Source organism: Heliangelus exortis, chromosome 2, assembly GCF_036169615.1.
Source record: "Heliangelus exortis chromosome 2, bHelExo1.hap1, whole genome shotgun sequence".
Lineage (NCBI taxonomy): Eukaryota > Metazoa > Chordata > Aves > Apodiformes > Trochilidae > Heliangelus > Heliangelus exortis.
The window spans coordinates 145,271,532-145,289,118 of record NC_092423.1 but is presented as its reverse complement, the minus strand read 5'-3'; the positions used below and the strand labels follow the sequence as shown (position 1 = coordinate 145,289,118).

At 38.3% G+C, this 17,587-nt stretch overlaps 1 protein-coding gene across 1 annotated transcript in view; it reads left to right on the top strand.

Annotated features, from left to right (window-relative positions):
• Window positions 1-14,907, top strand: part of FAM135B (family with sequence similarity 135 member B) — a 178,972-nt gene extending 164,065 nt beyond the window's left edge. Inside the window, exons 13-20 of the mRNA XM_071738441.1 lie at window positions 801-2,841; window positions 4,447-4,613; window positions 5,773-5,864; window positions 8,442-8,539; window positions 8,836-8,987; window positions 10,419-10,529; window positions 12,198-12,311; window positions 14,173-14,907. Coding sequence (XP_071594542.1) covers window positions 801-2,841; window positions 4,447-4,613; window positions 5,773-5,864; window positions 8,442-8,539; window positions 8,836-8,987; window positions 10,419-10,529; window positions 12,198-12,311; window positions 14,173-14,378 — 2,981 coding nt within the window. The 3' untranslated portion in view covers window positions 14,379-14,907. The remainder of the gene's footprint in view (window positions 1-800; window positions 2,842-4,446; window positions 4,614-5,772; window positions 5,865-8,441; window positions 8,540-8,835; window positions 8,988-10,418; window positions 10,530-12,197; window positions 12,312-14,172) is intronic.
• Window positions 14,908-17,587: the final 2,680 nt, after the last annotated feature.

Genomic DNA, 17,587 nt, shown 5'->3' with positions numbered 1-17,587 from the left:
AAAACAGCACTATGAATTCCATTCCCATTGTGACATCTAGTGGTAAGAAAACTCAGAACAAAGCCCACAGTTTCAGTATAAAGCCCAACACTGACTTCTAAAGGCAGCATTGCTTTCCAAAAAAAAATATTTTCCCTTTGAGTACCCAAACCAAATTTTTACTCATGAAATTGCTTAGTTCCAGAGATTTGTAATAAAACTTTATTACCTTTGGTTTCCATTTCCTTTTACTCAGCTGTTACGCTTAGCAAGGAGCAATATTATAGATTACCATAGTCTAGTAAACATGGCCTATGGTCCAAAATTTACACTCTTGCAGTTATCTAACTGCCTACATTTTGACAGTGCTCATTATGGGTATCTAAACTCTCAAGCTAGGATTAAACTGACTCACAAGCAAGAGCTACACTGCAAACAGTATCATATGGCAATGGAAATACATAGAAGTATCAGCCTTGTTTCACTTACTTGCTGTAGAAAGCAGCAGTTTAGATACAGTTATACTGAGAAAAGTATATTTTGTGTAACTATTGTCTTCTGTAATATTTAGGTAGTATAATTCAGGCTGAATGCACTCTGGTATTGGCATTTGTAATATATAGTTTGTATCTACTGTAAATAATCTAATTTACATAGTATAAATATAAACATTAAAAATTAATATGAATATGAATATAAATATGATATAAACATAAATACTTCTTTCGGCCTTCCACTTGCTTTTCAAAGTCCCACATACCCTTGAGGTAATTAATTGTGTTCTTGCAAGTACTATTTCTTTTTCTCTTTCTTTCTTTCAGATCAGAATCTGGAAGTTTTTACAGATTTTGAGGTTCCTGCTCAAATAGATGTAATAGATGCTCACAAAGATTTTGCATCAAATGATGCCACTACAGTAATGAAAGGAGACTTTGGGAAAAGTACCCTGATAATACACACAGACAGGATAAGCAGGAATCCCTCCTGCATATACAGCAGTACTGAAGGTGCTGCTTGTGCAGCTAAAGGTTTAAACCAGAACTCCACATCTCAGGTGAACAAAGAAGGCCAAAGTAAATGTGAAAATACTTATATTTCAACTAAGGAAACTGCTTCTGACTCAGAGCCAGGAAAAACAGAATGCACATCAGAAGACTTTAAAACACCTGAGGAAGCTGTACTGAAAGACAGTAGACTTGCAGTGGATGTTACCTGTGGAAATATAGAACCTAGCAATAAGGATTCCCACAAAAGTGAGCCCATGTTAATTGTCAGTGGTCAGTATGAGTGTGGATCATGTGGAACTGATGATTTGGAAGGGAGGACTGAATTGCATAAAACAGATGAATCTAGTCATCCCAACAATAATTCCTCTCCATCTGAGCTTGCACAGAAAGAATTAACTAATCTTGAAAAAACAGGAGATACAGACACTAAAGCTCTGCTCCCAGTTTTGAAAGCTGTGCCCACACACAGCTTTGAAGTGAAACTGCTCACGAAGGAGCAACGAGGTGAGGAGTGTGAAGAGTTTACCATGATGTCAGGAGTAATAAAAAGATCCTCCTCTATAATATCAGACTCAGGCATTGAAAGTGAACCAAGTTCTGTGGCGTGGTCCGATGCTCGTAGCCGGGCCCTGGAGCTGCCCAGCGATCGAGAGATCCTCCACCACTTGGTCCGAAGGCATGCCAGCCACAGAAATTCCCTGGAGGGTGGCCACACAGAAAGCAATACCAGCTTGCCCAGTGGGATCCAAGCATCCCTCACATCCATCAGCTCTTTGCCCTTTGAGGAAGAGGAGAGGGACGTGGAGCTTACCAAACTGACAAAATCTGTCTCCGCTCCTCAGATCAGTAGCCCCGAAGAGCCCACAGAAGATGTGGATATATCCAAATACGGTGAAGCAAGCTCAGGAGATTCAGAAGAAAATTTAAAAAGTTGCATGGAAACGGAAGCTGGAAATGGAAAATTAATCGTGCACTTTCCTGAGTGTCAAATTGCCACTGAAAATGGACAGCCTGAACCAAGAGGACATCTCAAGTCCTCCATCAAACACAGTGGCAGTAACAGTGTGTTACAAAATGAAGAGGAGAAAGGTTTTCCAGAGACTTGCTGTACCTTGGAAAACAAACCACCCATTTGTCAGCTACCAGATAATGTCTCTGAGTGCCAGTCACTGCAGAGTAATGGTGAGTGCAGCTTAAAAACACCAAGGGCTTGTAATCATATGGACAAAAATATAGATGAGATTGATACATGCATCGAGGATCCAAAGGATGAACTTACGCCAGACAGTTTAAAAATAAAACAAGACTTTTCCTCCAACAGCAGAACTTCAGGAGAGGAGAGTTTCTCACGAAGCATAAAACCAGAGTTTTGCTATCCTGTTCCAGCTCCTTCAGAGACCTCAACTGAATTTGGCTCAACACAAGGAGAGTGTGGAAGCTCTCTTGCTGATGAGAGCCCAGCACTGTATGCAGAAATGCAGGGGTTACAAGAAATTGAGCTCAATGACTCACCTGCCTCTGCAGGACTTGCTGTTGGATCCTACAGGTCGGAATATCCTCAGGAACCCAACAGCCAAGAGCATGATCCTGTAGCTAATGGCACTGGGTTTCATTTGGCAACGACGGACGGAGTAGCCCTGGAAAGCAGGAAGGCTGTTGATGTGGTTAACCTGTCAGTCTCTTGCACAGCCACCTGTCTTCCCTTTTCTTCTGTGCTCAAAGAGACCCCTGCTACAGCTGGCTTCTCTGCAAAGCAGGCTGCCTTCCCCATCACACGCCAGCCCCTGGGCTCTTTCGGAGTTGTCTCTTCTAATTCAGATGAGATGGATGAAGAGACCAATGAAAGGATGCTGAAGTAAGAATGTCTAAGTACTTTGTTACTTTGTCTAATTACATGTTACTGCAATGCCAAGAGGCCCTGACAATGTTCAGGGCCCTAATACAGAATGTGTACCATAGAGCTTGTGATCAGAGACAGTCGCTGCCTGAGGAATTACAATCTAATAATCCAAATAGAAAAATGGTTTAAATAGAATGAATGATAGACATTAAGATAATAGACAGGAAGGGGGAAAACACAGAGAGCCCAAGGTTATCAAAAACATTAAGTCCTTAATCTTCATGAAAAACAGTCCTTATAATCCTTAAGATTTATGAACTCGTGAATTCAGCCTTAGCCAGTCTTGAGGATTGGTTCAACGTTGTTAGTTCATTATAACGGCACCATAAAGCTTTGTTTATTTTTTAACTTTAATTAATTTCACTTTGTTAAGTTATGAAACAGAAGCACAAACTGACTGGTAGAGTCTCAGCTTCAGCTTCTCAGACTGGAAAAATTGGCATTAATTTTTTCTACATTCTTCATTGCCCATAAATTACCTATAGTTGCCCAATTCACAGCCTGACATTCTTGCACATGTATTACTTATGTTATATTTTGATGTCTTTGCTATGCTGAGGGAAAACAGTAGAACAGGGATGTCTCAACCTGTTCAGCCACACAAAAAGTTTACTCTCTGCATATACAATCACTTGCCACCCAAGGCTTCCTTTATTTTTTTGAACATCTTGAGGTTCATTTTATAGACCCTGCTGTAAGTTCTGCTTACATTCATGTGCATTAATCCAGGCTCTCCAGAATCATGACCCAAATGCTACATTTTTTTTTTTGTGTTCCTTTAAAGTCAGTAGGGCTGGTGTAGGTAATTTCTCATCATTACATCAAGTTGACTTAAGCTTTCCACAGGATTAAAGGTTTATATCTCCTAACCTGGTTCATCACAGTTTTCTACCTAATTCTACAATTAATGATGTGATTATTAATTCCTAAATGCTCTGGATAAGTTTTGCTAAGTCAAAAAGCCACTGAAGAGTGGCATCCTCAGCCAACAGAATGTTTCAGAGTGAATTTATGTGTTAAATTTTAGGCCTTGAGTAGGAAAGGGGCTAGCTTAGTTCTTTTAGCACTGTGCTGCTCCTCCTCTTAGCTACTAAATGTTTTTAAAAGAACCAAAAATCAAAAAGAACCAAAAATATCTATGAGTTTCATCCTTTAGCCCCACAGTCTGAGGAAATTGTAGGAACACCGAACTGCGTATGAATGCACCTGATGCCAGCAAAATGAGACAATTTGTATTTCAGGCTTATGATATTGTGAAGATGCAAAACTGCTAATTCTGTTTCTTAGTCTGCTTGTTATGAGCCACCAGAAAAATGTTTTTTGCAAACCTTTCTTTCCTCTGGCAGATGTGAGGTGCTAATGTGCTTTAGCCCATTTAGCCTATTCCCTGTACATAGCCAAATCACTCAGATTTTCTTCTCTGAATCCTGATTTCTCTCACTCTGAATGGATAAGATATAATATCCAGGTCTCTATTTGAAAGTTGCTTACTCATTTTCTAGTTTACAGGTTTGTTGTTGAACACTCAGTTCTATTGTGATTAATTAATATATTCTCCAGTTTTTATCAGGCCAAAGAAAAATTTAAAAAAGAAATGAAGATTGAAGGATTTCTGTACAGTGACTTACCTGTACTAGCTTCTGATATCCCATATTTTCCACCAGAGGAAGAGGAAGAAAATTTGGAAGATGGAATTCACCTGGTTGTCTGTGTCCATGGGTTGGATGGTAAGTCCAGGAGGAAGTGCTGTTTGCAGATCATTTTGCTGTGAACAAACAAACAAAAAAAAGGGTAGAAATTGAGCAAGTATGAAAGAATGGGGAGTCTAAGGGAAGTATTTATCTACATACTAAGTATGTAGTTATTATTTTATAAAGTCCATTGTAATAAAGGATCTAGGTGACTATTACATATCTGCCCTATGAAATGGGTGCTGAAATTTTTTTGATGTTGCTTAATAAAGAGAATTCTCCACCAAAGTACATTAGGCCTTCTGTGTACAGGGGGAGTGCATTACAAGAACTCTTCTTGTCTTTCTGCAGGTGATCTGGGTTTTTTTGCAGAATGTCACCAGGATAAAAACATTATTTCAACCCCTACACCACTGTTATATGGTAGATAGTGGCCAATTTTAGAAAGTGATAGAAAAAAAATCATTATTTACTGGAGAGGAAACATGGCCTGGGTTTTTTTACATACATGGTTTCTAAGCAGAAACATGTTAAACTTAAAAATATTGATATCAAATGGAAAGGTATAGATGATAAAATTGAGACTACAGAGAAGGGTAGAGACCCAGAAATCTTAAGCATTCTCAGAAAGGTGGAAAAAAACCCACTTGCTGACTAGAGCAAGGACTCTACCATTCAATGTCATGCTGGCAGTAATGTCCTCATGAGGTGGAGGTAGGCCCTTTTCCAGTGCAACATATCAGAAGACTTTGGAATTTCCTAGTATGGAATGGGTCATCTCCCAAGATGTTAGGAGCCTGGCAATATTTCAGCAGGTCCCTGGCAGGGCTGGAGTGCCCCCTGGCAGCCTCACCAGCTGTGAAGATGGAAGGACAGACCTTGGCATTTTATCTTGTTTGTCTTATGTCTGCTGTTCAGCAAATATCAAAAGAGTTATTCTGGGTCAGATCTTTGCTCTTTCTTCCCCACCATTTATGCATTCCCCAGCAGCAGGAGGTGAATTCCAAACCCACCTTCTGCCACCTGTGGGTGTTCTTGGTCTGCTGTTTCAATGCATGATCCCAGGGTGTCTTAGCAGCATTTAGCAAGAGCTCCCTGCTGTCAAGTTTTATTGGAAGGTGAATGTATTATAATGACTCTATATTAGTTTTTGTTGTTGTTGAATTACATCTTAAAAAATTCCATTTATTTCTAGGTAACAGTGCAGATCTGCGGCTCGTAAAGACTTTTATAGAACTTGGACTCCCTGGTGGAAAACTGGACTTCCTAATGTCTGAAAGAAATCAGGTAGTACAGAGCTAATTTCTCTCTTCCTTTAGATCTGCTACAAGCTGTTGACATTGCTGAAAGAGGGTTTTCAGCAAAGCCTTTTCAGCAGCTGAATAAAGCAAAAGCTCTGGGGAATCCAGGGAATTTTATATTGTACTTAATATAAAAGCCTGTTCCTTCCTATTTTGATAGGATATTCAAACCCACCAGAAAAATATTCCTAGCATTGAAGTCTAAGACAATGACATTAACACGTTCAGGAACAGACGTTAGAAGAAAATTGATTTATCCTGACCGTTTGCAAACATAGCAGCCTGTTGGATGCCAAGCAACACAACACCAGCCAAAAAAAAACCCCAGAAAGTTTAGTGATGCTAAAGTCTCTGGAAAATGTGGAGTATCATGGAGGTGTTGTCAGCTTCCTTTTGCTGCATCAACTATTGCTTCTCCTGTTCCAAAGTTTGCAAGATTTATTTCCTTGAATGATAAAGAAATGTCTTCCTGAAAAGTCCATTGCTAGTGCAGAAGCTTAACTTTATGCAAAAGATTAGGATTTCCAGTGCCCAGTCAGAAACATTATTCTGATTTATGAGCTGCTGAGGAACCTGAGTCAAAACTTTCTGAATCAAAACTTTCCAACCTTCATTTTTCAACAGCTTTTATATTTTGACAAGACAAATTGGTGTTAGTCTGTGAACTTGCCACCCTCCATTACACATCTCTGTCAGGTGCAGACCTGCACAGTTGAACATAAGCAAGATGAAAGTAATGAGGAGTACAATTCACACTTTCATCAGTCTCTTGTTTTTTTAGAGAATAAAACATTTTGCAGCACCTCTAACATTATCTATAACCTGTAACAGAAACTTTTAGTCCTCTTATAGTTTGCGAGGAAATTTTCAAGGCGCCGGAAATAGAACCTGTGTAGTTTCATGGCTGTTTAGATGCTGTGAGCATCCTGTCACCCTTTTTTCTGCTCTGAGAACCTTACTTAAAATGACAAAAATAAATCAGCCATTTAGGTCAAGTTTGCTTTATATATGAAAATGCAAATAATTTTTTTAGGCATTCATTTATGATACATTTGACAAGCTTGATCAGGCTAACATGATACTGAAGGATGGAGATAAAACCAGATGAAATATGATGCTTGATGTGTTTTGTTTATGGCTAATCTTCAGGCTGCTATTCTCCCACTTCTAAACAACCTGGAAGATTTGGGATAATGAGCCTAGAAGGAAATCATTAACTAACAATGCAGATTAAAAAAAAAACCCAAACAGGTAGAAGGTTAGTGGACTGTTTGTAAAACAGTCATAACATACATCCATACATGCAACATAAAGAGAACATTTATTTTGCAAAGAATTTCTCCTTTCTCATTGCAAAGAGAATACACTCATGTTTTCCTTTGCAAGAGCAGCAATTAGCAAGATGAGTTGTGTCACAAAAGCATTAATTACTGACATGTTTGCTCAAATAGCTGTTCCAACATTTGATGATTGTTTTTGCATCATCTCATTAGTTATGAATTTGAGTCAGAGTCCTGTTGGATTGCCAAATGACACAGTTCTGTATAAGATCTGCCAGCAGCCATATAGACTGAACAATACATTATATGCTTTATTCTATCACAACTGCCAGCACTGTTACAAGGAACAAATTGGATATTTCTCTCTAGCACTCATTCTCTTACTGGTAACAACTGAATAGCAAACACACAGCATTTCATTAAGATGACCAAATAATTTTTTTTAACATCATTAGCATAACTATGTGGCAATGTATAGTGCTGCAAATGATTTTATCATAGTAATCTGTTAAATCCTAAATGCCAAAAGCATTTCTTCCATATGCAGATTATGTTATCTCGAGCAACTGAGCATTAGCAGTTCTCACTACTGTCAAGTGAGGCTTCTTTAAGATTGTATTCTTGACTGTGGAATAACTCGTCCTAATATTCTTAGTATTAAGAAATGGTGTGTCCAGGTTTATCCTATCATGAGACGTGCCAAAGTTAGAGGCACAGCTGGTACAGAAAGAGAAGCAACCACAGGAGGTAATTTAATCCTCTTAACATATAAAATGTCTTCTAGAGCATCCTATTTCCATGCTCTACAAAGTGTAGGGTTACTCTAGTCCTAACATGAATTCTGAGATTGTCCTCTTAAACCTAAAAGGCACAATATAGCACCAAAGAGTCTCTTCAACAGAAAAATTTTCCTTAACTCACCTACAAGCTCACTGAGTCCACTGAATCTCCACATGGGCTTTAATGAGAGCTGTGTGACCCATACTTATAGTGGTATTTTTTTAACTATTGATGCTACATGAGAAAAAAAATACTAGTTGAAAAAAAATAGTTGAAAACTATTTACTAATAAACTGAAAGTGAAACTTCATGACTGTTTTCAAAGAACTTCAATTTTTAAAGGACCTGGACGCTGTGAAAAATTCACCCCATCCCCCCTGGATCACGTACAAAGAATACTTGAACTTGCTAATGTATTTCTTCTTGCATTTTACTTTAAAAATAACACCAATCTGTGTTGTGTGATATATTTGAATTGACCTACTCGTTTAATTTTTCACCAGACTGATACTTTTGCTGATTTTGACACAATGACTGATCGACTATTGGATGAAATTATCCAGCATATCCAGTTGTACAACCTCTCCATATCCCGAATAAGGTAAGTGTTCTGATAGTTAATAGTCTGTAACTGTTTGAGTTACATGAGCAACATTCAGTGAAATTAGTTTTTCTGTAAGTGCTTTGTGTCAAAAGCCACTGAAACACAGAGATGAATTTTTATATTGTTATAGATGGAAGAGTACCTAGTAGGCTGAAAAAAATGTGAAAAGGCAACTCAAAGAATGTTCCTGAAAGCCCTGATTAACCTGAAGAGCAATTTATATCACCCTTATGTTTAAATTAAGTAAAATGCAGATGGTTTTTATGTTAATGTAATTTCTTCTTTCCCAACAGTTTTATTGGACATTCCCTTGGTAACGTCATCATTCGATCTGTATTAACTCGCCCCAGGTTTCGCTATTACCTCAACAAGTTACACACCTTCCTCTCCCTTTCTGGGCCTCACTTGGGAACTCTTTACAACAACAGTACTTTGGTTAGTACAGGTAAGAAATGATGGGAAAACTGTGACTGGCTGCAGTCCATGGCAGAGTGCATGAGAGACCAACACATGGAGGTAGCAATATATCCTAACAACATGATTTGCACACTGAAATTGTGAAGTATATTGGCTGGAGACTTCAAACCCACACAGAAAAAAGTACAGTGTGCTGGGCTTTCAGTACCTACTACAGGGTCCAGCACAGCACTCCCTGAAAGATCCAAGGGTGGGAAGCAATGTGAGGTTGACCTTGTTTTCACTGTATTCTTCCACTTTTCTGTCTACTGTTAATAAAGAGAGGCATCTCCAAGGCTGAAGAACACACAGTGCTATGAGAATGGAAGGTCTCACAGTTCATCATTCCTGAGTGTTTATGCTACCATGACATGGATAATTCACAGAATTATAGGATAATTTGGGTTGGAAAGTACCTTCAAAGGTCATCTGGTCCAGGCCCTCTGCAATGGGTAGGGGCATTGTCCTAATTTAGTTCCAGATGGTGAGAAAGGAGCACATGGCCTTTCACTCCTCCTTCCCCCTCTTCAGGATGGCAAGGAGAAAATCCACCTAAAACCTCATGAGTTAAGATAAAGGCTAGAGGGTTTCACTCACCAATTATGGGTAAAACAGACTCAACTTGGGGAAAAAAGTCAATTTAATTTATCATTAGTCAAATCAAAACAGGGAAAAGAGAAAACAAAAACCAGAGCTTAAATACCTTACCCCACTCCTCCCTTCTTCCTGGCCCCAAAGTACTTTGTTTCTGGTATCTCTGTCTCCTCCCCCACTCCCCCCCTTCAGCACAGGGGGAGAGGGACTGGGGTTTATGGTCCATTCATCACACATAGTTTTCTGCCATTCCTTCCTCCTCAGGCAGAAGGATTCCTCACAGCCTTCCCTGACTCCAGTGTGGGGTCCCACCCATGGGAGAGGGTCCTTCATGAACCCCTCCAACCTGAGTCCCTCCCACCAGGTGCGTCCTTCAGGAGCAGACTGCTCCAGTGTTGACTTCCCACAGTCACAGCCTGTTTCAGGCTGTCACCTCTCCTGGCACAGGTCTGCTTCTGCTTCACCATGATCCTCCATGGGCTGCAAGGGAACCTTTGCTCAGCCACCTTCTCCCCCTCCTTCCTCACTGACCTGAGGAAGGCATTGTGCTGGCATTGCTCTCACCTTCCCCTCTCCTCTGCCCTGAGGTCCTACAGCATCCCATTAGGAGGCACATCCATTGGTTGTGACAGGCTGGATTTTTTTTGGAGCCTGGGAAGTTTTCAGCATCTTCTCACAGGAGCCACTCCTAGGGCCCCCTCCCCTGCTACCAAAACGGTGCCACATCAACCCAACACAGACATCTTCAACTATATCAGGTTCTACCACCTCTCTAGGTTGATAATTAGCAAACAGGATAAAATATATGCACTGCTTTTCATTTCAGGTCTGTGGCTCATGCAGAAGTTGAAAAAGTCAGGGTCCCTTTTGCAACTGACCTTCAGGGACAATGCAGATCTGCGCAAGTGTTTCCTCTACCAGCTCAGCCAAAAAACGGGTGAGTGGGGCTTGATGTGACAGTGCAATTATCAAGGGCTGTTCCAGATGCTTGTGCTGGATTGCCATGTCCTCCAGGGGGAAATAAACCCTGTATTTTGTTAATGATCTTTCTTTAAACACCCTCGCTTTTGAGAAGGTCGGCTGTGTCTGAAATCTACTCTCTATTTTATCTGTACGTTTTTTGTATGCCACTAATCAGTGAATAAACTTGGCAAACTGTTAGCACCAAAGAAACCTCCATGCTGTAGTGAACACACACCTAAATTTGTATTCTGCAAGGAAGAAGTGTTATTCTTGACAGGTCAACTTTGCATAATTTATGCTACTAGATGAAAACCATTTTTCCTTTTTTTATTATTATTTTTTAATTTAGCATCTGTCATCTCTAGGAAAGACGACTCTGAGAGATGAAGAGCAGATTTTATTCATGTCTATTGTGACACTTTTGTACTACAGAGAGATTTATGTCGACACACTGGAAAAAATTATGTCTAAATAGAGATCACTTTATCCCTTCCTTGGTCTGTCATGAATAACTGAAATAAATCAAACTTTTCTTAAAAAAAGAAAGCAAGCATGATCTTTCTGATCCAGAAAATACTATTTTTTAAGAGTTATTATTAAAATTGTTTATGAGGAAACTGGTGCAAAATATACAGTCACAAGGTCACTATTGTATATTTTTTTCTCATACTTTGGCACATTGCTAATAGGTAACAGAGACTATGCTGAGATGACTGTAACTTTTTAATTCATAGTCTGCTATACAAAGAGCTGTTTCATAGTTTCATGATACACACTACATAACATAATCAATGATGGGAACCTGCTATATCCTGGCATAATTTGAATTTCCTTATTTGGATCATCCCTTTGATTTTCTGGCTCTCATTTTTGTGGAGTACTTCTGATATCTGATTTAATACCATCAAAAATATTAAAAATAAAATTGGCTCTATACAAAAAGCTCACATAACTTCACAAGCAACAAATTCCCAAGCACATGTTGTGAGTCAAAGTGATCCATTTCTTCACATCTTGGTAGCCCTTGGAAGATATTGTCCCTGTGAAAAAAAGAAATTTAAATCTGAAAAGGGTTGTCTGTAGAGTCAGAATCATCCAGGTAGATACTTAGGTGAAAAATCTGAAGAAGTAGATAGGCCCAGGTATGAATAATTGAGCTAACATACTGATGTAAAAACAGTGAAGTTGGTTCCTGCTCTCTCTATTGTGCTTGAAAATTGTACAATTTTGTTGTGCTGTTTTGAATGTGAATTCCATTCTAGTGAACACTTATTTATCCAAAACCACTCATTGACAGTAGTGGGGTTGTGTATATGTTTCCAATGTTTAGAGGCATAAATATTTGCAAGATTAAAATTTTAATCAAACACTTTTTTTTAAACAGAGGCAGTTCTTACTTTTTTTTGTTGACATACAGTTAACCTGTATGATTGTTGATAACAAAGAGTGCACTGAGTCAGCAGAAATGGGTTTATGCTATTATGAGTCTTTCTAAGCTTGTGTTGCATGTTTTAATTATTACCATCTATTTTGCCTCGTAAATTTTCAAGTGTATTTGAACATGAAGTAGATGTGCTGACACTCTGTGCATTTTCATTGCTGTGCATCATTGTAATGAATTTATTTAATTCATTTGCCGCAGGTCTTCAGTACTTCAAAAATGTTGTGTTAGTGGCCTCACCCCAAGACAGATATGTACCCTTCCATTCAGCAAGAATAGAAATGTGCAAAAATGCACTTAAGGACAGACACACAGGTATGTTTAAGATCCTTTCTATACTTAAAAAGCTGTCAAGGAATTGTGTTTTTGTACAACTGAGGTCATTGCATTAGAAGGGTTTTTCATCAGCATGATGAAAATGCAAATGTTTATTGGATAAGGAAGAAAGTGTTCTCCTCCCACAGGAAATTAATGAAATCAATAAAAGAACCTTTTTAAGAAGCTCTTTGTCTGATAGCACAAATTTCAATCAAGTCATAATCAAAGGCTTCTTACTGCTTCTTCCCCTTCACTCTAATTTATTTTTTTAAAGGTGATGATAATAGAATCAGCTCTTGGCAGTGTTTTTCTATAGTTTACTGATTTACTAGTATTGTCTCACCTTTGTTTCATATAATGAAATCTCTCAGTATATCCCAGGTTGGGGGGGAAGGTGTCCCTTTGTTCTCAGTAATATTTGGATGATTGCCAGGTAATTTAGTGACAGATCTAAACACATATTGCTTTGTAAAAAATTCTATAAAGCACCTTAGGGCTCATGCCATCTGAGGCATAGCCCTCCTGTGAGCTCAGGCTGTGTATTGTCCCAAGTACTTCCTTTGTTCTAAGCAGTCTTTCTTATTTACAGCAAGTTTAGTGGCTTCAGTTTAATACCACTTCTGGAAATAAAGTTCAGTGTAATTTTATATCAATTTCACATAAGTGATCACCTAGAAATTGTGGTAGTCTTTGGAAGCAGAAAGAGATACCCAGACCTGATAATCAAGATGGTTGCTTTTACACACCTTAACTAAATTACAGCTCTTTCTATCCTATCTCAGATATGAATTAAAAGGTAATTTTCTAACTTGCTCTTCCAGTGACTGTTTACCAGGGAGACGTGTGACATAGCAGGAGCTGGATCTACATTCGATGTAGATAATTTGAGTAGCAGTTTCCTCAGTCATTGATTTTGCCCTGTAAACTCCTCAACCATCTTCATGATGTCCTTCTTGCATTAGATTTCCCAGAAAACACAGATGAACCTCTATGTCTTGCTGGTCCCTTTTGAATTTGAGTTAGAGGCAGCATGAGTCCAACCCTCTTCCTCTGAAGGAAAGAAGAGCATTTCCTTCCACCACAGAGAAAATGAGACTAAATGCTGAGGAGTGTCCCACTCTTGGTGCTAGCAGCTTCATCAGACCTTTTCAGATGGCCAGGGGTTCTGTGAGGTTAACAGCATCCTGGCACCTGGAAAATTTTGGAAATGGGCTGCTGCCTCTTGCATTATGGCTTTGCTTCCATTCTCCGTCTCATTGTGACTGTTAACAATACTGGAAAGAAAGAGGGGATGTGGGAAATTTGACATGTAGATATGACATCTAAACACAGAGTTTAGATGTCAGCAGTGTCCAGTCCTGGGTCCCTCAGTTCAGGAATGAGATTGAGGTACTGGAGCAGGTCCAGAGAAGAGCAAGGAGGCTGTGAAGGGATCCAGCACAAGTCCCGTGAGGAAGGGCTGAGGGAGCTGGGCCTGTTCAGTCTGGAGAAGAGGAGGCTCAGGGGAGACCTCATCACTCTCTACAACTCCCTGAAAGGAGGTTGGGCTCTGCTCCCAAGTAGCTACCAGTAAGACAAGAGTGCACAGACTTAAGCTCTGCCAGGAAAGGTTTAGGTTGGATATTAGGAAGAAATTCTTCACAGAAAGGGTGATCAGGCATTGGAATGGGCTGCCCAGGGAGGTGGTGGATTCTCCATCTCTGGACGTTTTTGATAAAAATCTCTGAACATGGCACTCAGTGCCATGGTCTGGTAATCACAGTGGTGGATCAAAGATTGGACTTGATGATCTCAGCGGTCCTTTTCAATCCAGCTTATTCTATGATTCTATTTTTTTGTTTGTTTTTTTCTTTTTCAGGTCCTGTTTATGCAGAAATGATTAACAACCTACTCCAGCCTTTGATTGGGGCGAAGGACTGCACTTTAATCAGACACAATGTGTTCCATGCTCTGCCAAACACCGCCAACACCTTGATAGGCCGGGCTGCCCACATTGCTGTGCTGGACTCTGAACTTTTCCTGGAGAAGTTTTTCCTTGTGGCAGGACTCAACTACTTCAAATAGTGCCTGAAGTATGGGGTAACAGAGTCAAGTCTTTTCATTGAATGGAGGAGAATCCCTTGGCCTAAAGAGTGCAGTGTTAGAAATGAGGTCAGGTGGGACTTTCAAACTCTCCATTTCCATTTCTGTTTCAGAGAATAAAGTGCTATGGCTTTAAGGCATTCAAGCTTCCAAATATTGGTGCTTTTGGAAGAAATAAATATTCCTCTTCAGTTTTTATGTTATTTATCCACATAAAGACATGAGTCACTGCTGAAGTACAGAATCAGAATAAGAAGGCTAATTCTCTGAATGTGATTGAACCAATATGATTCCCTGAATATCAACCCAGGAACTTGGTTGTCCTGGATTTAATGCTTATTTATGTATTAACAAAGCTATAAATTTATATCACTTTTGGTTAACACAAGGGGAAATAAGTGTATATGAACTCAGGTTAAAGCCTCCTGTGTGATGAACTCAGAAGTATGAGAAACATTTATGAAAGTGTCATTGTTTCTGTTTGTTGAAAAATATATTCAGATGGTTCTACTGCTGGTAATAATTTGTAACATACATTCAAATAATGGAAAAGAGTGAAATATTTAGCATAATATGAAGAAATTTTAATATTTGTCTTTAAAAAAAAAAAAAATCCCTGCACCTGAAGTTGGGTAGAATTTTGTTCAAGATAGATGCTGCCAAACCAAGAGGAATCTGTTTGATTACTTGTAAAATACCAGTGGCATCTGTTAACATTTCTTCTGTTTACATTTATAGAGGATCATTATTCTTCTTGTTATAATCTTAGAGGTACAATTTTTACTTTTACATTTTGATCTCAGCACATTTACCCCAACAATTTTTTTTTTTAAAAATTAATTTATTACTCTGATATGAAATAAAAATCTAGCCAGTAATATTGCTAAAAAGTCCAGCCAAATAAAAGCAGGATGGAAACAGAGAGTGGCAAAGATTGTGGAAAGCTTATGAAATATAAGAAGGTCTTTTTAGGCTCCTTTGAAATTATCTTAAATAATGACCATTTGCAGTTCTGTGTACAGTCCTAATTGTTCCCTGGTTACAGCTGGTTGAAACATTTAGAACTTTATTTATACAAAGATATGCTACTTCTTTTTAACGGTTTGGAAAATAACCCATTTTTTTTTCTTTTCATTCCTTTCATTTTTTCATTGAAATTTTAAGTAAAAAATATCAGATTTAAAGTGTCAAATTTAAATAGTGTTCTACAGATTTTCGTAACATTTTGATAAATTTTCAATGTCACCACATTTTTCTCAAATAAGGGAAAATGAAAAATTTTTCACGTTTTTTTTTTTTTGTTTTGTTTGGAATATAGGCATTTTTAAGTGCAAATATAACTTGTTTAAAAACATAAATGACCAACCCTCTATATCTTGTGAGGAAAACTATTAAAAAATGGCAGGAGTGGTTTCAGATGTCAAGACTCTCATCATTAAATTAAGATCAAGGTAGTGGAAATTTCTGAAATCAGAGAGTTAAAAAGATGAAAACAAAGAACCTCACAACCACAGGGAAATATTTCTACAATTTAAAAAAATGTAAAATAAAGTTTTTTCAAAAGAAGAAAAGTGAAAACCTAGGCAGTTAGTCCAGTGACTGGTAAAGGCTGCTAAAGAAAAAGGCTGTTTTGATAATGTAAGTATGTAAGTATGTTTTTAAAATAGGAAGGAAAAATGAGGAATATGCAAAAGGGTGGGATTAAAATCATCTGCAAATAGAAAGATATATTTCACCTAAAAATAACCTGCCCCTCAAAGGGACAGAAATTATATAGAAGCAATTACTTGCTGTGTTTCAGTATTGAAAAGTTTTATAAACTTTAGATATTACCTCAGTATTTGAATTACATAGATAGATATTATATTGTCTTTCTTTCCCTTTTATAAATTGACAATTTATGGCTAAAAGCCGAATTTATTCGGTCAACAAATAAATTCTGTCAGGAATTATGAACTTTTGGTTCCCATTTCTTGTTTGGGAAGCCATTGTCACTTCTTGGCCTCAGAATTTAAGTGCCAGCTACACTTCCATATCACAGCTCAACTTCCTCCTTGGAAAATTATTTACAGAATTTTAAATGTAATGAGACCTATAAGTTAACCTCTTATGCAGTGCAGTGGTTCTGAGTCCCAGACATGGACTTCTGAAGAGTATGTGAAAAACAAGGAAGAAATGAGATCTCCAACCATCAGCAACTTCCAGTGTGCTCCTCCTTTGGGAATTGTTAAGGAGCCAACAGAAAAAATTTGAAAAACATTAAAAAAGAGATTAGTTTGCACATATATATGTTTAACGTATGCATGTGTGTATACAGTCTGTATAAAGAAGTGTATGCTTGATTTCACACACCAAGGTTTTCATTCCTGAGTACATGAAGTCTGACAGCCCCCCAGTGTTGTTTTTCTTGCATTCATATTGGTGGCTTCTTGACTTTCTTTGTGCATTAAACAGCATTCCCAGCCTTCTGTTTGCATGATTGTGAGAGAAGAGTAATGAGAAAAGGTCTCTTTAGTATTGCTGGAGGAGTGGGTGTGCTTTTCACTATGTTCACTTCCACATTCTACACTGGTACCAGTGCACTAACTGATGGATAAACACACCTGCAGGTTTCCATGTTCCTATTCCTATTCTCCCATGGTTCAGAGTCTGATTTCAGAATTGGAACCCAGTGATACCTGGAGTTGGATTGGGTCCATTCAACTTGCTCCTTTGAGGTAAGGCAGAGAGCTTTCATGGAGCCTCAGAAAAATCTGGGAAATGTCACTCCTGTGAAAAGATGTGACACAGAAATTTTATCTTCATTACGCTGTTAGAACATCATGGGAAGTACTGGCAGTAACAATCTAGCTGAGCATTCATTTCAAGGTTCTCAGAATAACCTGCCCCTCTTTTTCTTCTTTTTCATTCTTTTTAATGGGATGTTGCCTTGACTCAGTATTGTAAATCAACTCTAATTGTTTAGACTGTATTGCAAAGAAATCTTTATCATTGTTATAACATAAATAATATCTAGATGGTTTGACTTTGTCAAGCAATCAATATAAACTTACTTCATTTTTTTTTATTTATATAGAGAGGAATATATATTAAAAATTTCCTTTATAACAGATGGCAAAATAACTGCACCTGGCAGCTTTATTTCTGTCTTGAATGCAGTTGTTTTATGGCAAGCTGTACTACCAGAATCT